Genomic DNA, 27,140 nt, shown 5'->3' with positions numbered 1-27,140 from the left:
GCTTAATTATTAAATAGGCAAAACGAAAGGAAGAGAGGAAACATGGCCAAGCTTTAAATGTGCTATATATTTAAGCCTTCTTCGTCACCAATGATCCTGCTTAGTGTAACAACGGTGTTCGATAGCCGATTTTTTGGTTCTGCTTTTCGGCGCCTTATTCCTGCACCCTTGTGACCGCCGTTGTCAATGCTTTGTGTTTCTTTTTTTCTCTGAAATATAAGCAACTGCTGTCGAAGATCTGTTCAAATCCAACGGATAGCGATTTAAAGGTTCTTAAAGATCTCTCGGCAACGTTTCTACACTAGGTGGGGATCAATGCTGGGGCATGCTTACGTTCAACTTTAATCTTCTTGTGCCTGAACCTTTTAGGCGCATTGTCTCGTGAATTAACAGGGAGTAATTCATCGTGGGTGATAAAACAGATCCCATACATTCTTTGGAGTCTGACAAATTGACTATATTCAAAGTATGCACGTCTAGCGTTTCTGATGACGCGTTTGCTTTTATTATTAGTGGCTATATTTGACGAGGAACACGTGGTGAGGATATCCGAGGCAAGACGCGCATACGATGACTCTAATTTCGTGCTAACCTTCGGCCAGTGTTGCGGATATGCCAAGGGTCAACTGTGACGACAAAACAAAAAACGTAGATTTTTATACGATTTCTATTATGGACAAACATTGAATCAAAGCAAGGAAATCGATAGTAGATCCAGACCCTATAATCGTCCAATTAGTTAACCTACCAAAATGTCTGCTAACCTTAGCCAACCCAGAAGTTCTGACCGTTCTGCTTTTAATTTTAACTTAATTTCACACGAGTTCTATTCCAAGGTGAGTCTTGACTTAGAATGAGAACAGGAATGTTCGACATACGTTTTCGACTGGTATCGCTTATAAGACTTGAGTCTTTTTGTTGCAGTGTCTTTCGTCTCAGTGAGCGGGCTCGACGGATGGGTAGACCAGCAGGTATTCATCATCGGGTCTTATGTTAACCGACAAAAGATATTGTAAATTTTCGTAGACATTAAACTGCCAAAGCTATTTCAGTACACATAATTTTTGGGGCTTCCCATCTTTAATTTCTCATTCACGTTCGTTTTAGAAAAAACCTATAGATGATCCGTTATCTTGTATAGCTGCAACATATTCAGTTGGTCTGCCACTGCTAAAGGACTGGTGTTTGTCCTCTAGAGCGGCTACGGGATCGCTTTCGTTCACGACGTCAACGTTTCCTCGACAAAACTGAATTGGGAACACCTTGACTGATATGAAGGTACTGAGAGAATAGTTGCAAGAAAAGGACCTGTTTATTGATGCGACCGCGCCTACTAGCTCCAGCTATGTATTCTTGTTGTGAGCCAGCCAGTAATATGTCACTTGTTTTGTGAATTTCGAAATGGAAATTATCCAACTGACTGGTCGTACCTTCAAGGAGATAAAGTGCTTCTATAGTTACATATACGACAACTGTTAGCGGAAATCATTTGCACAGTAGCATAATCAGTTATATCTAGATGGCTGTATCTACACCTTTTAGTCCATAGGACATTGCTATCTCATCAAATAAGCAGCCAAACATAAACGTGTAGAAAACGTGTTACAGAAACATCTGAATGCAGCTAAAAATTAATAAGGATAGCCAATGCTCTACCCCGCCTAGAATGCCAAAGCGCTACCACCGTCCGAAATTTCAACGCCTGCCATTAACCATGGTCTCTGTATACATATTGTCCTTTTCCTTACCCAGATAAACATATAGTTGCATTTCTATCACAATGCTAACTATTGCTATTATGGCACCAGTTGGCTCACTGTTTCTTGGTTAAGTTTAATGGGTAACGACACGGCCGTGTCCTTAATGGGAAGTGTGGTCTTTGGGGGATGCGTTGTGGTCTAGGTTCGGAGCGGGCATAAACAGAGCCACGGCTAATGTCGTGCTGGGAGCCAGTAGTCTGACGGAATACCCCATGACGATACCGGACGTAGAGCTCGAAACATAGCGGTTGTAGGACGGCCCAAGCCACCATAATAGCTAGGTTTTAGTTTTCTCGCTACTTTTTTTCTTCTCCCATCGCCCGAGCGCCGCGAAAGTTACGTATTAAATTGAATATCCCAACATTTGATGGCCATCATAGGCTAAACAATAGGCAGATGTCTGCCGCTAACTTTGTTAAACAGTATCCACTACCACGATAATAGTTGTGCAGTTATAGAAGGACGCCTGAAATTACTGACTCTAAGCAATAGTAAACTGGATAATCAGAACGTGTGGGTGACAAAGGTTGGATTTGAGACTGTTTCGGCAAGCAGTTAGTACAATGGTGGCCGAAGGTTGGAAAATAGGGGTCAGTTCTTACTTTTGATTAAAAGGAAAACACGATTTTGATTGGCAATGAAAATATAAGGCGGCCATATTTCATAGTTACGAATCTTTCAGCTGACATTAGATCAGACTGAAGCACCCCTCAAACGACGTTATTCCTCCCCATAACTGGCCGTTGTATCTTGCGTTTGCTGTCGGCATAGCCGCAGCCGTGGCTTCGACCGAGTTAGGTGTCAATATTATTACTAATTTTTCATTCGCGTATTTCATTTTCATGTTCAGGGCCAGCTTAGTCGTGATTCGTCTGCTCTAGTGTTTTCGTGGTCAACAATACCGAAATATTCGTGCTTATTCCTAAATTTTCATTCAAATTAACATTCGGCTGTCATAATCATCATAATCTATATACATCAAGGTTGGCTGAGTGTGCCACACCCTCGGGTTGTACACAATCCTGGTACTAATGGCCCATTACATTATGTGTTTCGTTTCTGTTCTCACGATCAATGCAATTACTGGTGCTATCGTTTCCTCCCAGTAGGATTGCTCTGTTTGTTCGATATATCGTACACAATTCATCGATCGAATTAGGCAAAAGATCTCTTATACGAAATACGTTGCTCTGTATAGGTGCGTACAAGTTCAGAAGAAAAAAACAAGATTGATAGCAAATTAGCATACAGTCACAAAGGAGAATGAACCCTTTTAAAAAAAGTGCTAGACTGAACGATTCTTCAAGTGTATGCCCGCAAGATTAATATTCAATTCAAACAACATCGGCTTTCTCCTATTGCGACGCTTTTCGGCTGGTCGTCTGCGGTCCGATATGTGATAACTTTTCTGGCCGTCACCGGCGGCCATTAGAAAGCATCAGGGCGATCAAAGTTTTTTATTTTCTCACCTCCTCATATATATATATATACACACACACATACAGGAGATGTATCTCGCATAGACGAGGATACCTTGAGATATTAATTTTCTATCAACCGAACAACTGGGTCACAGGTGATCGACAGATTCGGTCCATAGCTAATAGAAAATCTTTGTCATAGTTTACGCATTCATTATGCGTTCGCAGCAGTTCGGTCGTAACGCAAACAAGGAACTATTACGCAGACTATCCAGAGACAGGAGTAGGAGAACAGAAAAACGAAGGGGCGTAGAAAAAAAACAGTGAACCTTATGATGACTAGAGCAGAAGAATCGCGCTCCAAAAAAGAACAAAACGTTGAGTCGAAGAACAGAGTGTTACGGCTTAATGGTAATGGATCAGAAACAGTCGTACCGATACATATTTGATTTTTGTACACTTAAGTCAAATGAGAGGTTTGTCGTATTTACTATGCTCCACCATTATCTAATACTATTCAAGTGGATCTGAGAGAGACTGATTCCTCGGGAGCGGATCAACAAGCAATGGCTAGCTAACATAACAGTTTCCAGCAACGCTTGCTAGAGCCACCAGTCTTCTTCAAGTCTTATTCAAGCATAAGGTACATAGTTAATTATTCAGTTAATTGCTCAGATCATTTGCTTGACACTAGAAAGTTTTAAAAATACGCTAACAGTTTACGTAAGTTAGGCGTATAAAACGCTATCCCAGCGTTTGGCGAAAGCAGCCGAACGCATGTGGTTCGTTTTCGAACTTTTGAGGAATAGAACGCCTTTCTGAACGCTGTAACAGTTGTGATCGATGTCTTAATAAGCGGTTTAAAGGTAAATAGCTTATTGATTCGCTAAAAGCTAATAGGTACTAGCATAAAAAAAAAAAGCAAGCAAGACATTTTTGTTCTTTTTATCTCTTCTGTAGCTGTTTTCAGTAGCGGATTTTGCAAGATCTATAATCCGTATCGTAAACTGCGCGAGGTTGTAAAGCTCTGCACCGAAATTGTACCAGATGGAAACTCGTAGCACTTCGATAGTTGTTTACCATTCGGTGGAATCCATTGATCCGCCCCCATATCAGGAGCTTACAAATTATATTGTAGCAGAGCGTTTGAAAATTTTGTAGCTCTGTCACTTTGCCGAAAGAACGCCTCCGCTTTTATCCGGTGGTGTCTAATCTTCATTCTGTTATTCTTCTGCTTCTGTGTTAGGAGTACGGCCGTCATAGAGGCCGCATAAAGCTGGGCATTATTTGATTTTAGCGACTTGAAAAGACGACCCCGATTTCAATCAATCACTTTGTTAACTATGATTTCTTCCAAATTACTGACCGCCATTGAAGAGTAGTCGACAATCGACGTGCGAAATGAGATTTTTCAGGGAGCTGTTTGGCCCTGTCGTACCGTACTCCCTCCCACACGTAAGAAATAGTTATTTATTTTCTACTGTGATCACAAGACTAGTCTTTTTTAAGTTGTGAGTTAATTGAATCAATAGATAGCAGAGTCGACGCTGCAACCTACCACCAATGATTATGTGATATACAAAAATGTATATATGTGGAAAATGCTCACAAATTTTCAAATTCATTTGTTACCCAAGCGAGTGTATATCTAAGTTTAACGCACGTACCTGCCGACAAGTTACATTTGATCGAGGTTGTTAACTTCAACCGAAATAAAAACAGTTTGGCGAATCTTCTTGTCACTTACTTAAATTGACAAATTTAATATAACCGTTTACATTCACGTTCCGACTTATTTCTTTCATGAAGGTACTGTGAAATACATGCAGTTCCATGAAAGGTGAATGAGAAATCCATTTTTGCCCAGAGGAAAAATAAGTATCCACTAAATTCACTTGTGACCCTCTACTGAGATTTTGTAACGCTTTTTTCTTTGCAGAGAAAATGGAGCAGTTGTGTTAGCAGTTTTTTCCATATTGATCCGGATTTAGGCCGGTCCTCTTTTCATTCGACTTTCTCCCTCACGGTGCGTTTGAGAAAGGCCGATTCTCGCAATACATTTCGTTTCAGATTTCGCTATATATTCTAGAGCTTCTTCAATTGCTCCCCACTGGGGTTTCCACGTTCGAGCGCCCATCGCGCGTATTTCATGGAGTTATTACTATTATTATGTCCTTAGTTCATTATATTCTAAGTCAGTGTAATGAGATGCACAAACATACTAACCGAGGTGATGAAATTCCAGGGCCTATCCTTCGTTGAACGTTCTTACGGCTGTATTGTATACGATGCAAAGCCAAATTACATCTACTTATATATTTATAGAACGAGCAAAAAACCTAAAAGAAGATGGCTAGATTCAACTAGTCTGGGAGGAGATGGTTTCTTTGCCCGCATGGATATAGGGGGAATCGCTTCTTTGTCTGTTGTCAGAATCATTATCCCTTGATTGTGTTACAACAGCGTCATCTTCAAGGAAACACATCATCTATTTTGCTCATGCCGAGCAGTTTATCCTTGTCCTTCCATCAATCTTCCTCCGTCCCCCAAGCAGTCTCGCCTCCAAAAGCAAAAAGATCGTCATATTAGTGTACAGCTTCATAGATAAGAATATACTGCTCGCTATCGATCATTATCAGTAACACACCGTACCGAAAGCTCATCTACCTAGCCAGAAATATTAAAGATGTATTCCTTACTTCGTATCGCTGTACCGTTAACTTAATTGCTTTCTATGTCCATTAATTGTCGAATGGTGGCGGTAAACCTGCGAACATTGTACGCTCAGCCGGCTCCTAAATAATGTCCGTTAACAGAGAGAGCTGCTACATGCCTCAAACGAAGCGAAAATTGATAAGGTCAACAGTTCTTCAATCATCATCAATCCAAACAGACAAATCATTGCTAGACAGAGAGATTTGCCCTTATCTAAAACGTACAAAGCCACACATCGAATACAAAGTAATCCTACTCGAATTTATGTTAACTGTGTGTCCACGTCTATTGGTATTCGTACGCAGCATCGATATCGATCTATACGGCGCCAATGTATCTATCTATACGTAAATCATCGCATAGGTCATGCGTTTACAGAAGGCGGATTGGTCCGCGGTAGATTTCATATTAGTCGTACTTTGCACGCAAACATCATTTTGTTTGTTGACCTTGAATGCATTAGCGACATACGTGCGCTTATGTAGAGAGCCAGGGACGGGTCTCGCGAGACTGGTTACTGATCAGTTAGACCATAGCTTACGGCAATAGTGTTTCGTAGAGATGAATAAAGGAAAACTTTCTCAGTCATGTTACTCAAGGACTTCACTTTCTGAAGCTTGCCATTTGGGCTGGCAACACAAACCGTTGTAAATAGGACCGTTTTTGGGTAGAGGTAAGGTATCCAAAGAGAACTAGACACTGGTAAAAACTCCATGCGACCCTCAAACGGTTTCGTGATTCCAAAAAAACAAAGAATTGCTCCGTTCTTAGAGAAAGCGAGTTTCTATTTTATCTAACACTTTTATCTTGAAATATTGTATGAAAAGCAAAATAAATAACGCTAATAATAATAATAATAATAATAATAAGAAAGCAAGAAGACTATAGACGATAAAGAAAGCGTGTTTGGCCATTACGCCATCTTCTGCGTCGTCTGCTTTCTGTACACAAATCAATCAAATCCGTAAACGGCAATTACCTTAAAGTCGTTTTTACACTAGTAAAGTGCTTACAGACCGAAGCTGATCGGGAAATAGCATGACTTAGGTTCTTCATCACAGATGACCTTTAAACAAAAAAAAAACAGCATAATAAGTGTATCTGATAATTTATGCGCGGGTGTGGGCATTAATACACATTGAATTAGTCAATAAAAACAGCTGCACGGCAGCAGAAAGCATAGAGGCGAAAGCTAATGCTTATTATTTATTTAGTCACCGATAGATGGCGGGTTAAATCCTGTTCATACGTTCTATTGTAGCAGCACCCCGCGGCCTATGTTCCGCCGTATATCCATGTGCTTTCATTCGTCGTCAATACATGGATCAAAAGTCGAGTGTTCAATCTTCCAAATCTTGCTGAAGGTCACAGTTGTATGCCGCTGACCGTGACAGCTTTCCATCAGTGAGCTACGATCCTCAAGCATTACGTCGCTCACGAAATTGCCACGGTATCGAGGTCGATACTGTAACGGTGATTTGACTATCGTTTGTCCTTTTCTTAGATTAAATTATCTCATCTACATTTAATAGCCATGATGGCAGTACACTTCGACATCTCAACTTAGTTAATCGCTTAGTTCTCCATGTTCAGTAACTAGCGGTGTAAATTTTCGGCGTGCTTTTGTAGCACCTGCCGAAATATAGTTGAAAGCCCTTATCGAGCGTTTAAATACTCCCTCGTATTTTCATAATGATCGACGCTGGTCGCAATTAAATGAAAAATTTTTACACGTTGACATACGCTACAGGTATGGAAACAATAGGCAGGCAAGAAACAATTAAGAAATGATAGTAACAGAGCATACGCAGTATCGCATAAGGCGTCGTTTCTAGCTAGCGGACATCTGTGATTCTTTGTTTTTGCGTATTGTAGCTCACAGCCTGTTAGTCGATGTCGTCTATGGGCACCTGCCTAAAGTGGCGTTTATAGTAGACTTAAAATCCCACACCCACACAGCAGTAGAAAATGATAGAATCGGATAGTGCGACCGCCTGTGATCTCAGCCGGATAGCTTTCAAAAGAATGATTTTGATGTCAAATGGTGTAGTGGGCGAACTGCCCCCAATCGGGACCGGTACACTTTGCCCGCATTGAACTATCAGCATATTAAAGCAGTTACGTGCTTCACGCGAACATCTTCACCTTGGATAGCAATTTTTCAGTGTATCTCCATACCCCTGTTTCAAAACTCCACTTCGCGATTTACCACTTGGCATTGGTCAAGAATTGTAACCTCTTTGTCAAAACTATAAGCCGGTAATATTTTTGGACGATATAAGCATATTTTCAAGAACCCTGTTTGTTTACTTTGCTATCGGCCGCTAAAATCATTAGTACTTTCTCGAGGGTTAGAGTACGAATTATAGCACAGCCAGCGACGCTACTTGTGTTTGCGTAAAACCTATATGGCCTCATGTTTTCTGAGGATATCATTAAATACCTTTCTTGGCCGACCTCCCATGTGAAGTGCTTCACAACATCTGACGCTGAAATCTCTTTGGACGCGATTACAGACGCCGTGAAGGGCACATACTCGCCGCTGTAGCTATGCGATTTCCATATGTGACTTCATCCAAACAATGCGCCTGCTAGACAAAGTTAACCCCACGTACAAAATTTGGATCATGATTTGCACATAACCCATATTCAAATCCGGCAAAATCGGCAACGTTTACGAACCAGCCCTCACTTTTTTCTTGGCACTTATCGAAATGGCCAACAATTACTGGCTCGTTTCCATAGGAAATGGAGCAGGCCTCAATTCTTCGTTAATCTTGACGAGTCAATCCGGCTCCGAACGCTTTAGGGAGAAACGAGGCAGTCCGGGGCCCAAAACGTGTCCCTCGAATAGCGTGTCTCGAACATATCGCGAGTTCGCGTAGGTTTTATAAGGAGAATTTTCCAAATTTTGTTTTAAAACGATAAGAATTTAAACTGTTTTGGTTTGAAAAAATCCTCCCGTAAGTTTGTGGCAGTCCTGAAAAGAAAAAATCCTTCCACAGGAAGACTGTCTGTTATTGGAGTAACGCATAAACAGATTCGGGATCATTCTGGCAGCGGATCTGTTTGTTAAAGAAAAGGAAAGCTCGCAAAGCTTTCCTATCGAAGGGCAGAATTTTACCCCACTAGAGCAATGGGAAAATCGACTTAGTTATCCCGTCGGCGCTCTAAGGAGAAACCATCTTGCTTTTCCGTGAAAACGCCATAGCAGCACATCCATGTATGTTGAAAAACGTACAGCCGAATAGTCGAAAAGTTCTACTTAGCTTCTAGGGCGTTACAAAAGATTTTTTACGATTTTGTACGACATTGTACTGTCTGCTAACAGATGAAGGGAGGCGATGAGAAAGATTTAGCATAGACCTCGATGGAGTTTTCCGAGAGCCTTTCGCAAAGATTGGTACGGATGTTATGATACTTTATTAGTCGTCCAAGAGTTTTTAAAGCACTTAGCCCGGTCTGTGCATTGTGATTCTCTCTCTCTCTCTCTCTCTCTCTTCCCCCCCCCCCCAAATGCCTCAAGTGCTGCAATCGTTAAGGGTTGGCCTTTCTGTAGGACTTTTTTGGGTAAGCCACCTCGTGTACAGCCAACACCACAACGTAGCCTACAGTTATTTCGGTTATTCAGTCAAATAAAAGCTTCTGTACTATTATTATACAGATCTTAGCTGCTCGAAATGTAGCGGGTTAGCTAACAAAAGGCAATAAAAAATCAAGGAATATTGGCCTCGTTCAATTGAAAAAATGATCTCTATCATCGTTTAGCATGTCCCACAGGAATCGATTTCAAATAAGCAGACGATACAACAGCAACACATTCGTTCAGAAGATTAAGTGTTCTGCTTTCAGCTGACAAAACACACGACATTAAAATGTATCATTATTATTGATTTAATTTGTGAGATAGAAGCTGGAAATAATATATTTGCTATACTGAACCCCTTTGATGTCTTAGAAATCGAATGGACATCTTAGTTTCGATACTTGTACGACAATCCCAAAAAGTTTTGTCCTGCGTAGAGTTACTCGGAGGGCAAAACTATCCTGGATAGATATTAAAAAATTTCATGCCTTGGTTTCTCACAATTTCTCAAGATTTAGTTGAACATTTCTATTCACCGACAGTATCTATGTGCAGCGGCCGCGAACCGCATAAGCTAGGACCGACTAAGTAATACGCGACCTAGCGGTACCTAAACAAAAATACGCGGACATATAGTATACGCAGCCCTTCGTCTGCTATTTATGACTAGGACTGCGCATAAAAAGCGTACTTCCTTTTATGCATGCAACGTAACTATAAACGCCTAGAAAAGCTATTTAACCACCACATGACAATGACATATGCTTGGCCTGTGTTATTACGGCCTGTGACGTTGTGGCTGTACGACTGCCGAAAGACCTTTGCAGCTTTTTTACGTGCAGCATTTACATTTAAAACCATGCAGGTTTTAAATGGCTAGGAGTTTATGAAACAGTCTATATTACAACAGAGCGAATACATACAGAGGAACAATTAGCTTGCTTTTATGGACCAACAAAGTGCCGCTAAAGGCGCTACAAGCAATCATATAGGCATAGAAGTATATGATAGCTTTAAAGTGTTTGCAAATATAAGGGTGTGCGTGCAAGATATTCGTATAAAATTCATGAGATAATAGACAATAACAAATTGTGTTAGCATTATTTCGAATAAGACCGCGTGGATAAGTGAACGAATGAATATCGTACTTCATCGGGAAGCGAGTAATATTCTCTAGAAGGACCAAATGCATTTTCCTTTATCTCAACAATGAAAAAACACAACGATAAAATTAGGCCACTCAATTTCGGTTAATGCTCAGATAACTAAACGTAGTATCTTAAATTAGGCAAAAAAAAAAGGTAGGAAAAGGATAAGTATTATCGATAACATGACGCAAATTATAACTGCATGAAGAAATGATTTTAGGCACTTTAGAATTAACGACTGAGATCCGCTTTTTCCATAACATGAACGGTACTAGCTCCAGCGCAGAGCTAGTCTAGGTATTATTAGGATAGGCTACGAAACGTTATATTAACGAATATTGATTTATATCAACGAAGGGTCGAAAACGACCCATTCTTTCAGGGTTATATACTTCACCATTTTCATCAAACAAACACCTGGAAACAAACAACAAGCACACATCGTACTGCATTGGCTAACGTCGGTGTTGAATCAAAATGAAAGACATCAAACGATGGTCCACTTGACCTGCGAGCAAAGCTCATCACCGGCTCCAGGTTGTCAAATGTCGTCGTTGACCATTACCAACGCTCATCGCGCTATGACAATCCCGAAGCTGAAGCTGTTATCAAATAGCTGAATATACATATACCGATTTGTAAGCATTATAAGTTCACTGTACATTTAATAAAATACCCTACTCTACATTTGACAGTAAAAATGGCGAGACCCACGCCAGCCCAACCGATTGCTAGGGGGGCGGGGGCGGCGGGAGGAAGGCTGCGTATGAGGTTTTTTGGCGGGGACCCAGTTTGAATTTAGTGGAATTATAATCGATTAAAATAATAAAAGAAATATCTCAAATGTTATGCAAATCCACAGGTCTCATTCTAGACGCATATCCCAACAATCACATGTGGGTGTTGGATTTTGGAAATTTATAGTTGAAACAATAGGGCTCCGTTACACGATACTAAAAGTTGTGGCGACTTTTTATGCTAATGGTTAACGCTGTTGACAGGTAATCCTATTTATGAAATCTATCATTTTTAGCTTGTTGTCATAGGTAAAATCCTGGGCCGATACGTCAGTTTGATCAAACTGAAAAAAAAACAAGTCGATGTATAAACCTATCAAGGTGGAGCGTTATTGATCTTTTTGCGCTAACATATGAAAATAATACAAAGTAGGTGATGGATGAAATCATGAACCTGCTAGGAAACTAACAGAAATTAGCGACGAGCATTGGCTATATCCCAAATTCCGTGACAAGGCTGACGTTGACAATTTTACCTGTTATTATTAAGATCTTATGAGATTTCATACAACCGCCGAGTACTTGAATTCGCTTACTATACTGTGTGTACAGCATGTATGCACAGTTATTAATGGTACAATTAAGATGCATACCGCAATGTCGTACTCTGTCTACCGGTGGGCTTGGGCTTGGGCTTGGGTTATTGTTTGAAAAGGAATAATTTGAAAACGGTTACAGAGCGATCGGACTGTTACGCTGATGACCGATATCGGTATTGTGTTCTCGTGATAGCGCAGAAGGTAATGTATTTTCCTGCGAAACATATAAATACTTGAGTGAAATAGTCTAGGTTCAAATCCACGCGTATACACGTGTTAGCAGGAGCCAGCTTCTTAATGCCTAACGGCCGAGTACCCGACGTAAAACACCAAACCTGACTATTCTAATCAGCTAGACGTTGTATACGTCGATTAGAGCGGCTATCAGCAGCCACAGTCAGCTGTAACTTGTCCTTAATGCGTCGGTACACTTAGCACTGTAATATATAAACATAACACGAAATAGTAGTAGTCTTATAGTCTACGATCCAAGGCATATGTATCAGTGAAACACGTTAACTGTAGTCGCGCACAAGCCCGAGTTGGCCTATTCACACGAGGCTAGATAATGATGGGTGCACCAAGGAGATAAAATTCGGTAGCTTCTGCTAGGACGGTGTATCGGTGGGCACGCAGTACAGACACACAACTGAATGAGCGTCAGTCAAATCTAGCTGTTTTATTGTAAACGTGAAGAAGGACGAAGATCTTAGTCATTAATGTATTTGTCCCGATGAACTATTTACAATCCTATCTCCGATGGAAATGGATCCGGTTTTTTTGTACAGCGCTAAACTTTCGTTTTTGGCAAACCTTTTAATTGACGTAAATTTCATAACTCGTGGAAAACTGTTACCAGAATGCTGGAAAGATATTAATAAGGAACAATAGTAATACTGGCAAAAAAAAATATACGCGGTACAATAATATCGCGACGTATCTTTTTCTTTGAGTTGACGCCGGTGGCGTCGGATGCAGTGACATTGTTCTAAACGAAAGCCCTATTCAAACGATCAACTAAACGATAATAAATGATTTAAACCAACCCAATTGACGACGTAACGTCAATACAAGAAAGTCGCTCTTCTATTCAGCCGTCTTTCACCGAACCAGAGCTTTTGGCTATTTATCCGAGCAAACAGCATCGTTCAGCTGATCGAATACACAATGACTCTGTGCCCATAATAACTCATAACGTCGGCTTAAACAGGCAGATATCCAACAAACACGAGCACTGGTCAACACGAAGAGATTCTACAGTGCTAAATGCTGGGGAACTGGTGCCTGCCACACGAGGGCTCTTTATTCTAGCTGATGTAAGAACGCTGCCCGTGTCGTTTCCCGGTCCCGCAGTTCTCGTCACTAGACATCCACTGACGGCGACTTTGCTCCATGATCAGGATGCCCCCGGGAGGTCAGTTAGATCATCATTGTGGCTGGGCATCAGGTCAGACCGGATCGATCATATGAATAGCTACGTCCTTCCAAATCACCGATGATATTTGACTGCGACCGACTTTTTCAAGTCAAGCGCCGCTCCACCCTGAAGAGTTGCGCAGCTGGGGCCCCCGCTCGTTTTACTGTCCAATCGTTTGGCATAGTTGGTAGCTCGTAGGCGGCATTTTGACAGGCGCAGATTGCCACAGATCGGAAACAAATAAAGTGGCAGTAAAGAGAATCAAAAGAAAAATGCCTTTGCTTCGTCTACTCCCTATCGCGGTTTTCACGCGATCAGATAAGCGGCTTTGTTTGCTTTGGCTAACATCAGCGACAACCGTCATATCGATAGGCCAACAATGCCAAGTTCAGGATTTGTAACGATAATCGCGATAAAGACGACAGCAGTCCCGACAATGAAGACAACGACTATAATGGTGGCCTGCTGCAAGCCAATCGGATAAAGCATTCCATTGATTCTCTGGTGTCCGGTGGGGCTGCCGCCGCCGCCGCCGTCGTCGTCGTCGTCGTCGTCGCTTTCGCGGACAAAGCCTTATATATGTATAGTGCAATAAGTGTAGTGGGTGTCATAAAACCATTGTGTTCTGTTATCTTTATACATGCACTGCTATGTCAGGCGGTGTCCTCGGACTTTAACGACCTTGAATGGGAAACGTAATCAACAAAGACAAAACGGTGGCGAAGGCCGACAGTATGAGCAGGTGATTTTTTCAGTGCATGAGCGTGTGTGTGATGATCAACGGAGTACCACAGTCACATTTAAAAAAAAAAGCCATCTTTTCGAGAAAATCACAGCTTCTTTTTCAAAACCACGTTTTACTTTTTGAATATAAACACTGTTTTTTGGACTATTTATCGATATCCTCTAGTTAGAAATTTTTGTTTTTTTCTTATTTATGTGGAATATGCGGCTATGAGTTTAAGCGAATTAAGCAATATATTCCCTGACACGGCGCCCGTAGGGGAGCGTACAGCGCCTACAGAACCTGACCTGAAATTCACATGGGTAATATACATTTAATCTTATATGGGAAGATTACTTTAAGCAATGGAAGAAATTGTTCTTCTATTGCTTAAGGTAATCTTCAAATTGAAGAGATAGCAATATACTATTACAGTAATACATATATATATCAAAGAGACTAGGTTTTCTTTTTCTCTCTCCAAACAAACAAAGAGTTATTCTTTTTTAGAAGAGTCGAAACTCTTCTTGTTTAAAAACTTAAACAGTTAGGACTATAGTTTCGATAAAAATCAACTAGCGTACATCTTCTGCATAACAGTCGCTTATACGTGTAATATTCATGCATTTTTTTTCTTTTTCAGATAATTCTATATAGATATATCTGCTTAGCAACTCAATACACTAAAAACAGCAATTGAAAATTTATCACCTATGATAACCCGGGAAAATTTGAAAGTTCGATGATGTGCGCAACGGATTATTGACGAGTAATATATGTAAATTATAGACAGTTTTTCTAGAAGTTCTCACCTTTTTACCCAATATTTATGATTATCTAGATAACGGTGCCCATCAGGTTTCCTTCCGAGACTGTCACATCGGTCTTCGAACTGGTAAGCACATTCTGGGCCGCTTTTGCAAGCACGTACATATTCGTTGGATTTTTTGATCAATTTTAGCCATTTAATAACTACTGTTTCTGATATTCGTTTCTAACAATGATAGCCATCTTGCATCATAATGGATGTGCTTAGTGTCGAATTCAATCGATCCACACACGTTTACATAGAGATAGAAGCTCCATTGTTGGGGAAGCTGTAGAGGTTGTCTGTTTTTGAAGGAGATCTTTTTTTTTACAAGATAGCCCCCTACACTTAATAATGTTGCGTGTATCGGTCAATTGACGCGCTAGCAACATGCTAATTAAACTACGCGTTCGTCATGTGTCTCTATGCTGACTCGATATTGCGTGAAACAAGTAAAAGTACCATGTTACACAAACGTTTGTTCCATATAGCATAATACACTTTTATCCAGCAATCTGTGGACAACAATTTTACTTAGACCGACTGGAAGTCTGAATCAAGTTAGGCTCGCTCAAATAGGTCTAATAACGTTAATCGCTTAGTGAGCTGTTGTTTATATGTATATTTTTTGGTGTTTGTATCTTTTTTCTTGCCATAGAGCGACCCATACTGATGTGTTGAACGAGACTCACACCAGTCCATTAATTTGGCGTAACATAATCTGCACTATTAAAATTGATGCCGGTGGAAATATTACAAAGGGATACTTATTGTGCATACATGTTAAAAGTCCGTTGCGGCCTGCCTCCCTACATACTTCGTCATAGCAGGTAGTTCGGGTATAAATACCCTGCTATGTACCACTACAGTAACTGCGTCAACTAACATATCTGACGTCTTCGTAAAGTACCGATTACATTTGTAACTGCCCATTACTGAGAGTAAGCGTACTAAATTCGAAGCGTAAACAGGCGACGTAAGAAAATAAACTAGGGCTCTCGGTTTCTGCCCAGTAGAATAAGCCTTTGCGTGCGTACACCGATGTCCAGATACACACAAATCAATAAACAGACAGACAGACAGAGAGACAAATAAGTTCATCGCCAGACAATACAGCCGGGCGCTAGCGGTCAAAAGACCGATGACGTTGCTCACTTATTAAGAACACTCCTGTAAACACGAATACTAGCGGCAGCTTCCTGAGCTGCTCGTGCAGTGTGTGGCATCGCATCGCACAGAATCCGCTCACGGTCGTCAACCCCTGCCGGTATCCGTGCCAGTTGCGTTTGCCTTTCAGTGAAGAATTTCACGAACAGGGGCCGAAATGTCTGCATGTCTATGTGTATCACGTTATGTCCTACACTAGGTCTGTGGAATGCCAACGGTTTAGAGGGTGGGGCAAAGCGGACAGACAAAGGACAGGCAGGCAATGGCGTAAACCTTTTGGAATCGGTAGTGTTGCGAGTTTCCGCTCGGGCAGCGGTCATTTAGATTAAAGAAAGTAACACAAACGGTATCGGTAGCAGTGATGGAGTGACGCCCCGTCACGTAGAAAATCGACCGTGTAATACATAAATGCATAGAAGGTCTGTAAGACTTATTTGGGTAAGGCATAATGCGCGCAAGGAGGCTGGAAACTCATGGGATAATTTCTCCTAGAAATTTTATAGATGTGCGTTAAGTCATTGCGACCCCATTCATCATACCTTTGGTCTTCCGTAATATTCGGACATCGTACTTTTGCGCCATGTGTACACCCAGATACATTCTGGAGCAATGCATAGCAAGTGATGACCTTGAAAAAGAACAGATGTGCAGCATACAGTGGTCATAAGTCTTCTAATTACAAAGATTTTCTTGCACGATCGTCATGTCAAATACAGGACAACCATCCTGACAACCCTACACGATTAATACAAACACGTATTCAGCATACTATCCGCATGTAGTTGAACCGCTACCGAATCCGTACTGGAAAATACCTTTCTGGCGTTAGCTAATAGTGTTCTCTCTCTTCTTTGAATGGTAATATATGGCGCGTCAGCTGTCAGAAGAAATATTACTGTTAACGAGCTCAGTACGTAATACTCAGTCAGCCGCCGACTCCCGTTTAAGGTCACGCTACGATAGGACGGATTGAATAGACCTGTGACTAAATACTTTCTGTGCTTTACTTTGTTATCGGCATTGCGGCTTTTAGCCGGATAGTTCTCACGTCACTTCGAGTCCCATTTGTTTCTATTTCAGCATTATTTTCTCGATACTGCAATTCTGGCTAAAAACCCCCAACTGCCTCGTTGGTCGTGCAATATGTACACAGTGAAAGCATAGTCCTTAGTTTAATAAAACTTACCTTAAGTTTGTAATAATCTTGAACAGCTGGATCTACCATAGCAAGGCACACACGTGAGTGTGTGCACAAACAAGTGTACTACACTCTATAGAATGGTATGATTCGCCTGTTACGTTGTAGCAAGCCCAAACTTGGCGGTCTAGGTTTGAACCTGGGCGTACACACGCTTCATTTCATACTGGGAAGGATCGCCAGCCGTTTGAAATCATGCCCACTTAAGGCCGTGGACGTACAATTCAAAACACTTCCAGATCTTCAGTGACGTTATACACAGTGAGTGTATTTTCTAGCGTCAATTTGCGCTACCAAACACTCTTCACGTCTCGACCAATGGAAGGCTTCATGTATCGGCATAGAAACGGTGGATGCTATTATTCACCGAAAATCATTTTCAGCTACGGAACGATGGTTACTTAGAGCTATTTGAATTGCCTAAGATCCACTCCTGTACTTTTTCCTTGCCTCACGTCATACCTCTAACCACGTCGTTAATGTTACCAAGAAAAGATACAGCGAAATTTTTAACTGCAAAAACAACAACAGTAACAAAACGACGCAGGGATGATGTCGTCGAGTTAGTGGGGCTTTGTTGTTAACACGGTACAGCGTCGGCTATACAGATGCTGCACTGACCGAAGGAATAAGAGACTAACGTTTAGGTCGTGCGCAGGGGTTGTTTTGCTTTGATTCTGCCTGTCCGTAGCGAGTACTGTCGACTAACATCGACTGGCATCACTTCGGCAGCCGCTGTTATCCAGAGAAACTCCCGAGCAGAAGATTCGCGTTCGATCTGCAGATGGGCCGAGCTGAAGTTGAGCCCGGTGCGATACGTTGCAGAAGTGTTGCACCGGACGATGGTGCTCTGAAAAGAAGCGGTGACGACGGCGAGAGAATGCATTATTCGGCTGACGGATACGGCCAAATGAACTGCGTGATTGGATTAATTGTTTCTATTTTTACCGTGTACTGTTTCGCTGCCTATGACTTGTCGATTCGTCGTTTGTATCCGTCTGCAGCTCAGAATATGCAGTAAATAGATGGCGTCACGCAGAAAATCATTGAATAGACGCTGTCTGGAAAATAATGGACAGGTAATTTGCGCTTCGGCTGTTTGTCAGTCTCCGATGCGGCGTTTACAATGATGGTGGCGCGTTCGAAAGCCAGAGAATCACAACGAAAAGCGTTTAGCACTAGGTGGCAAGCGAGATCTGTATAAGCAGCTATCGACACGAGCACCTTGTGGTGCGTACGTATGCACTGATCAATGTTAACATAAATCAATTAAACTTGCTACACTAATGTACAGTGCTAGGTATGCTTATTTTTCTTCCGGAAGCACCCAGTCGTTTACAAGTTAGCAGAAAAATGCGTAGCCAGACATAGGGAAAATGCCTTGTGTCTTTGCTAGTAACCAAGGGGCATATTGCATTTGACAAATAACGTCAGCGACGCTCGAACAGAGAAACGATCAGTGAACCATACGTACATGGGCCATTTTCGCTGGAACTTCGGCATGGGCAAAACGAATTTGTTTTTCGTGTATATTGTATGAATGTTGAAATGGTGGCATCTGATCAGACATTGACAAACCTAAAATGTCCATAAATAACTTCCTCTATTCACACAAACTATGCAACGTATGTGTAACACGAAGTGTCTATACCTACAGCAGTTTCCATGGAAAATCTCCTATGCTACATTAATCACTCGAACAAATTGTACTCAGCCGATAGAATATATGCCAATTAACCCTATTGCAAAAAGATCTAGAATTTACGAAAAAAATCTTTGCAGCTATGTTTATTGGCTAAATTGTTATTAAGTGTGCTTTCATCCATCAATGAAATCTCCTCTCGTATCGAAGAACGTTCAGAACGAACCTTCTGCACACAAATAATGACTGATTTCCATGGAGAAATTAGTGTGTCTTGGCGGGTTATCTTATGGTGGTCTATAACAACAGTTAATCTGTCGTAGTGTCCCATTACTTATACATGGTATTATGTAAGTGTATGCGTATAGAAAACTCAATAAAGCCGTGCTTCAATGTGATTATTGTCGATTTTCCAGGACCTTAATTTTCGCTATCTATATCATTTCTGCGATCGTAGTCATATATCGCTCGCTTTTTATTGAAATATGCGAGCTGCTCTGAGATCGAACCTGTTTTGGCCATTTCGATGTCTTACGTTTGCGTGTTGATAGACCGGGTCACGATTGTCCAAAGATAAGCGAATGCAGTGAAAGCGTCAGCAGGTAGCCTCGTTCTCGTAGAAGGCAGCCTGGCGCGACTTCCACAGAAAAGGCTAACCCATATTGGTCGTACCTGTTCAGGGAGAAAGTGTACAGGTCAGTTGAAGTTAGACGCCCTGTTCAGCGATTAGTTATTCTCCCTGCATAAATACGTGCGTTCAAAGTTGCATCAAACTGAGTTATTTTGGGAACGGCCCTACGAGACATTATATTAGTCTCGGAAAAATATAGCGGTGTTCTATGTAAACTGAATCCAGCGTAACAGCGGCTCCTACTTCAAAGGCCATTGTAACAGCGAGAAGATCAATAACAAAATTGATCAAGAATAATTTCAACAAAGTTGTATATTTTAATTTAATTCAAGCTTTCTTTTCAACTACGCGGTACCAAAACAATAACTTCTGCAACTTCATTACAATTAGAGTATATTTATCATACAGAATACGATAGTATCGTAGTGTTATAAATGGTAAATACTAGCATTTGATTATAGATAGAAATAGATTATGAATTTGAGATGTGCTTCTGATTAGCAATTACTAAGATCCCAAATTAAATATATAAGCAAAACCTTATATTTGCGTTTGGGCGGGGTCTTATTCAGCGAATCAGCCTAGAATTTAACCATTACGTTTTTCTGGCAAATTTTCACTAACAAACATATCATAACGATTTTAATAACCATTGACCGCGGTTCATATCTCTGTTGATTACCGTAGTGAGCTTTTCGCTAGGGTCATTATTTGGAGGCCCGGTACCTCAATGCCAATGCCTCGGTATCCATGTAACTAGGCAAGCAGTATCAGCTAAAGTATCGCGCGTGCCATTTGAATCCGGCTACGCTAGCGCCGCCAGGACAACCGCCGCGCGATTTTAGGGTGGAAGTGAGAAAAGAGCGGCTGTGGGGAATAGATGTTTCAGACGTAATAACGGCCTAGTTCTACCAGAAACATATCCGGCAAAAATATAGCTTAGCTTCCATGGCGGTTAGCATAGTGGCATTCACCACCGCAGCGAAAACTAGCTGCTGATTCAGATGCAGTAGAAATTACAATGAGACGAAGAGCTCGACTGCTAGCCTGTGTAGCTGCCACCCTGACAATGTCTTGACGCCATCCATGCGGCGTTTCCTCAGCCTACACTTCTTCCAACGTGGTCGTTTCAACTATCACCGATACGCGTTCACATGGCTAGCATGTTTTCAGTGAAGCGACCGCTGTCAATGCCGTAGCAGTGAAGGAAGAGGCTTCTCACTACGTTATTCCGACTGAAGGTGCTCCGGTAACAGCGGGGCTTGGAGACGGCTGCATTGGGCCGATGCGTATTGCCGTCGGCTTTTCAAGAGCCATGACCACTTTGATAGAGATCTATAAATATATTCTAAACAGTACCAGTGATATAAACCCTACTAGCATGTCTTATTATTACATCACTATGTTATTTTGTTACATTATTACTATCATCAGTTGCCTGGCTTCTTTGTCACCGTTGACCGTTGACTTTGCGTCCGTGTAAGCAACGTGCCTTTGTAGAACCCATAACGATCTGCATGTTATGATCCTTTTGATTCGCAATTCTATCCAGATCTGCACAGCGTGTCCATTAAACGCTTAAAATTTTTATGTTGGAGAACAGTATTCGTCAAGTTAACTATGCGTCTGTAGGGTTATAAGTTGAATGCTATCAATGCGATTGCGTGTTTAATCAAGGACTATTAATAAAAAAAAAAAAAAAAAAAAACGAAAAAAAAGATACAAAAATCATCTGATATTTGGAACAGTTAAATTTTTAGTAACTAATAGATGCCATGCATACCTATTTCTTCATTTGTTGCTTACGGGTGTAATTCTTTCCATGTACTGTTTTATTATGCGTTTCCAATATAGGCTTTCCACTTGTCTCTTGCCAGAACAGGCTCAGATATAGATATATATCCCCAGCAATTCAAGCTCCTTTATGTCGATCGGCCCATACATATGCATAAACCTAATTTGCCCCACATAAGGACGAAGCTTCATAGCGACAAATTGATGCCACTTATAGCAGATACAATTGGCAATTAGGTATGAGCTGTCAATTGCAAACAAAGTCCAAATGCGTTGCCAGCGACTAATCCCATAATGACTATTGCTATCACAGTGTAAGAAAAAAAGTAATCGATCATCAGCTGCACCAGTATTCACGTAAATACGGTACGGCATTGTAGTTACTTAGGCTTCTCTCCTTTCAGAGTCTCCCGGGCTAATCCTGAAATCTGCCCAGTTCTATACCTAGATAGATCACTTGTGCTGTTCAACAAGGATGCCAATTGTCAACCAACTGGTAGGTCCAAAACGGACAAACCTGATATGAGGCAAAAGAAGCAAATATATACATCCTACCTGTTTCATCGGGCTGTTCCAGAAACGCGTACGAATCAATCAGTTAAGTACTTTCAAAGATCGCTGCCGCTATTACTGCAGACAGCATCATATACTTTCATATTTACATCACTCCGCCGAATATAGAACAAAGTTGTCTAAATAAACATAATGACATGTTTATTCTTAGAATTATTCGCACTTTATTTCTCATAACATTTTAGAAAAAGTTAAAAGTTCAACCATAATCTATAACATATCTGGTGGCCCTTTTACGTGCGCGCGTGCGTGCGTGCGTGCGTGTGTGTGTGTGTGTGTGTGTGTGTGTGTGTGTCTGTGTATTTATATTTGCTTTTCGTGTAAGACAGCCTCCTTCGCAGCTTTTGGTGACAGGAATAAATAAAAGCTGTGTGTACGATATTTCTACGTTACTATTGGCCACTTCGCATTTGTCCGACTTTTGTCGTTTATGTCTCTTTTGTCGGAAGTTTTAGCGAAAGCTGCAGAAGTGGTTAGGATGGCGTAGCCATCGTCGTTTGGGGCGACGAAAACACAGAATATGAAAGTTTTTCCTATGAGATTGCTTGATCTTTGCTTTCCTCGCCATTTGCTCCCCTAGTATTTTTTTTGTAGATAGAAAGTGATCGGACGGCCGTCTGGCGTACTAATACATTGGCACGTATAGGGCAAATCAAAGGTAGTAATCATTACTTCGTATGAACGTGGGTAACACGGAGACGTTGATCTCCTTCTACTCAAGCCAGGCCCAAGCTTATCATGGCGATGGAACAATCATCTGGCACAGAAAAAATTGACAACTTCTTTGTTAATATCAACTATAATAGAGAAAATAGTACCAGCGGAACTGGGCGAACCCAGGCGAGCTTTGGGGACATTGAGCAGCAAGGTAACAGGGGAAGGTACGTTAGTGCGAAACTTCGAAGATGATGCGATCGGACTCTCACATGATATAATATCAAGAAACTTATAAAAGAACGAGCAAACAGAAGGAAAAACTTCAAGAAAAAATAAAGCGAATCACTAGTATTCGTTGAAACTGTAAACAAAAGTCGCGGCCTTGCCAAGGTACATGTTTTAATGTTTAGTTGTTGATTCATCCACAAAACGTTCTGTCTCTCTAGCCCTACAGCCAAAGAAGGGCAGCAGCCAGTGTGAAGAAAAATTTTGAAGAAATGTTTTCCAAGCATTTGCTTTTACCTTCGTAGCGAGGTTTTAAATGACTACGAAGCGGGTCTTTTGGCCACCTAGACTGAATCCACGCTAGACGCTTAGGCGGACAATCACATACAATTTGGCACGCTCGGGTCTACTGACCAATGACGTTTGATCAGACATGTTGAAATTAGGTGGATAGTAGTCATGGGATCGTTAGGCTATAAATACTCACCTGTGAAGAACAAATGAGAGACGATTCTCGGACGGCCACGAAATTAACTGAGGACTAAATAACAAGCAATACTTTACCAACCTGCATTAATATGCAGACCACTACATGTAACAATGACAATCTATCATCATAATTACGCGCGCATGTATCGACAAATGATTCAACATACCGCCCCGCCGTTGTAGCTCGCCGTAATAGGGTGCCAACTCGATCATTGTCGGCAGGCAACTAAGGGCCCTCACTGTCACCAAAAGACCATCCTGCGACCCAGTTCGCTATGTGTTCGATGAATATTTAGTGATTCGTTTATAAACAGTCTGAGCTGGTGTTTATTTAGTGGCGGTATAAGTATTAACATTCAATGTTGTTTGTTTAAATATATACATATATATATGATAAAGTGTTCGTGTGAGCGATCTGTAGCACAGACAGATGTAATTAAAAACAGCCCATTTGGACATGGATGCCACGACGATTAGACAAGTGTCGAATCGAGGATGACATAACGCAATGTACACATTGATTTTAATTGTGTTAATAATCGCTTTTGCTTTCCCTGTGGCTATGAATGAGAGGATTGAACAGTATTTTCTAGAACAAATTGGAAATCTGCGAGGTCTAACATTACATACCGATTCCGGAGTCGGCACGAGCCGCTGATCCACAAATATCTTCCTATAGTTAAAAGCGAAATCGGTTGATAATTGGAGGTAGGTAGCGGTGTTTCGCATGACCAGTTCCTGTACAGTCGGACTCCTCGTATCTCCTTTGACGCATAGGTACTTGATCAGTAAGACGGAGATTGGTCTAGTGACAACGGTACGGCCAACCTTGGGATTTTCTGCAAAAAACGTTTTTTACATCATCACCATTACTTCATGACGCGCCAGAGGGCGGAAGATGGAGACGATAAACAATGTTGACCAGCACAACGACTAGCTCACTGACAGGAGAGGTTCGCTACCGTTCTAAACCTCTTTGGGCCAACCTCGAAAAGGACTGACGGGTTTCTCGGTGTGCAGGTCGGAAGGTTCCTCGCCATTGCCAGCGGGAAGTCTTGTGCTATCGATATACTGGAACAGTATATACGTTTTGGTGAAACACTTTGACGATTTACGATCCTGTTCATACGAACTAGAAGGATCAAAGATAAAAAGCAGAAGGAAAAATGAAATAAATAATTGATGTACAGATTCTAGATTTGAAACAGCGGCGAAGTAGCTGTCGAGGCAGCTATTCAAAACGGTAACGTGACGCATTAATGGAGCTTCCGTATTCGGTTATAGTTAGCCTTCCATGAACAACTAATCGTATGCCAGACAAAATCTACATACCCCTGTGACATATTTACCCGCACAGGGACGAACACCAACCAGCGTTCTATTCGCCATATATTATAGAAACGCGTAGCTAGCTACACCGTGTCATATAACGAGATCAATTTTTTTCCTCAAACCTCACAGGTCCCTATAGAGCACTGCAACGAAAGCCACATGCGTACCCTTGGAACCCAATGGAAAGTCATGCCATATCGGTGAGGCGGTCGTTCCGCGAATCTGTCTTCATAGAAATAAATTCACAGGCTAAAACTGAGAATTAGAAATCAACATACACTCACCTTTTTTCCCCCCCCAGTAGCTGAGCTGGCTTCTAGACAAACATATCTGAGAAATTTCTGCCAGTAGCGAACACGCTGATATCATACGATATCTAATACACGGTCCATGTACAGGTACGTACGTGTGAATCTGTGGCCTGTAGAAAATATACCGTCCGCTTACATCGACAAGCATAAGATGACATTTTGAGCGTCATTGAATACATTTGTTATGTAGAAATTCTCCGTTTGAGATATCTATCTAGATGTCTTATTTAAGTGCTTGGCTATAGGGACATTTCGTCTTGTTTTGAAAAGAGGAAGACATGAATTGTGAGATAACAAGTTGACTAAATATGAAGATCTGTCCGTTTCGGTATCAAGTACCAATACGGTTTTCCATATTTAATAGAAGTAATACCATAATACATTTATCATATTGTGTTACGTCGTTTTTGATTGTCGATACTTTTCTATATTTCTCTTTCGTTTTACTGATTCTAGTAAAGACCATAACGTATCATAATGAAGCAAATGGCAGAACAGATTTTGTATGTACAGTTCCAGTTACGCAAGAATCGATTTGGAAAACTCTATATTTTTACCTATGTAAATAGTATAAACTGGTTATTGTATGGTCTTCTGAACGTAAACTGCCTCTAAGTACTGGGCTTTCCTTAAAAGATGTATTTTTCTTATAAAGAAAATATGTGGCACTTAGAGGCTACTTTAACGTTTAACGATCTAACAAGATCAATAATAGGCATAGACGTAATGTAATAAATGTGAATTAATGGTTACTTATTGTTTCGAAGCCATATATAACATGCCCCTTATGGTTAATAGGTGACATCCATATATATATATATATATATATATATATATATATATATATATATATATATATATATATATGTCGGTATTAAACAACCAGGTGGCAATTAATAGGCGCGGCGAGCGCTGGCTCCTAAAACAAAGGAGTGTTGCGAAACGGCCTCAAGAGAACGGCTATAGAAGAAGCCCTCACTCTGCAGGACTCTTCGAAGTTAAACGAGGCGGCGCGATCTCATTGCCGCTAGCTGTCAACGACGCCAAACGTTACCGCTTTACGACGGCGCTGAGCCAACTAGACCAGAGCGGCCGTTACAGCAGCGTTCTTTTGTTCGATAACAGTGTTAGGCTAAAACCTAAAACAACGTCGATGTCTGTGGCCATTACCATTTCACCCCGTAATTCATATTCAAGAGATCGTGACAAAGCGATAGTCTAATAAAGAACAGCATATGCAACTGATGGCGCCTTTGTTGATAGCGTTACACGTTCGAGGTACCGCTTGCCGTTTGGTCACCCAGCTACGACCCCCCCTTGCTGCTACCGCTGCAGTTGTTGGCTGCAAAAATCTTTAAAGCGACATCCGGAGCGCGCGTGGCTGTACAAGATGAACAACTGGGACTCCTTGAGGAAAAGTTTAAAAAAATTTCCGAACGTTAAAACTGCCGACCACGACGAGTCAGCAGACCTATCCGACCCTGGAACTCGCATTCGATTCTGTTTACTCACTGTTCATTTTTGTCGCATAAAATCGTGTTTAATGTCTTGTAGGTTCACTAGGACACGTTCAAAAGGATAACAACGACCCGTAGGTGGCGAGCGTTGATCAGGCCAGCTGAAGAAAATAGCGGGATGGTGCAGGCTTTATTTTAGCTCTGGCTAATATTAATAATGCCTTCGGTGAACGACTGTAGCACAATGTCTGATATGGGTCCGCTGTCCAAATTAGGCAAAGTAAAAATGAAACAGCTATGAAGATAGAAGTGAAACCAGTGGTCGAAGGAAAACGCGGCATTGGACATTGATGAATCAACCAAACGTTGGTGGCCTCGACCTCTTCATGTTGCCGGTCATTGTTGACAAAGAGAAGCATTTCTTCCGTGGCGAGCCCTCTAGAAGCCGATTTCGCTTTTTTCTTTCTTTATTAGGGCGTATACATTACAACCTCGATATCCTTGCGATGGCAATAAGGCCTATGGCAGCATGGGGCTAATTTCGAACGTACTATGAGCAAAAGGTTGTAATTAAATTGACGTTAACTAAACACAGCTGCGCAATGGATTGAAATGAAGAGCTTGAATATTTTGAAAAACAGCGCCGATTTCTATCGGCAGATCAAATCTAGCGCTTGCGATCTTGGTTTATTTACCCACCAAGACGAAGACTGCTGAATTGCATTGCAGGTAGCTCCGCGATGACTACT

At 41.3% G+C, this 27,140-nt stretch overlaps 1 protein-coding gene and 1 long non-coding RNA gene across 2 annotated transcripts in view; one reads left to right on the top strand and one right to left on the bottom strand.

Moving 5' to 3' along the window:
* The window catches only part of LOC147757872 (uncharacterized), a 31,298-nt gene extending 19,813 nt beyond the window's left edge, over window positions 1–11,485 (top strand). Inside the window, exon 2 of the long non-coding RNA XR_015321003.1 lies at window positions 10,988–11,485. This is a non-coding gene — a long non-coding RNA (uncharacterized LOC147757872). The remainder of the gene's footprint in view (window positions 1–10,987) is intronic.
* A 2,938-nt stretch (window positions 11,486–14,423) lies between these two features.
* LOC147757871 (uncharacterized) lies at window positions 14,424–25,360 on the bottom strand. The gene is made up of 4 exons (XM_086979994.1): window positions 24,908–25,360; window positions 23,922–24,423; window positions 19,458–19,594; window positions 14,424–18,130 (listed from the first exon to the last, which is right to left on the bottom strand). The coding sequence occupies exons 2-4, from the start codon at window positions 24,018–24,020 to the stop codon at window positions 18,019–18,021; spliced, it is 348 nt and encodes a 115-aa protein (XP_086836120.1). The 5' UTR covers window positions 24,021–24,423; window positions 24,908–25,360; the 3' UTR covers window positions 14,424–18,018.
* Window positions 25,361–27,140: the final 1,780 nt, after the last annotated feature.

The sequence above is a fragment of the Varroa destructor genome, unplaced genomic scaffold, assembly GCF_002443255.2.
Source record: "Varroa destructor unplaced genomic scaffold, Vdes_3.0 BEIS01000002.1, whole genome shotgun sequence".
Classification (NCBI taxonomy): Eukaryota; Metazoa; Arthropoda; class Arachnida; order Mesostigmata; family Varroidae; genus Varroa; species Varroa destructor.
The sequence above is the reverse complement of the archived record's forward strand: the minus strand, read 5'-3'. Positions and strand labels throughout refer to the sequence as shown.

Coding starts and splice junctions, on each gene's coding strand:
- LOC147757871 (XM_086979994.1), bottom strand. CDS start 24,020: ATGCGAAACACCGCTACCTACCTCCAATTATCAACCGATTTCGCTTTT. Junction 19,595..23,921: donor TCGTGCCGACTCCGGAATCG/GTATGTAATGTT, acceptor CTCCCTGAACAG/GTACGACCAATATGGGTTAG. Junction 18,131..19,457: donor CGGTCTATCAACACGCAAAC/GTAAGACATCGA, acceptor GCTTCTTTTCAG/AGCACCATCGTCCGGTGCAA.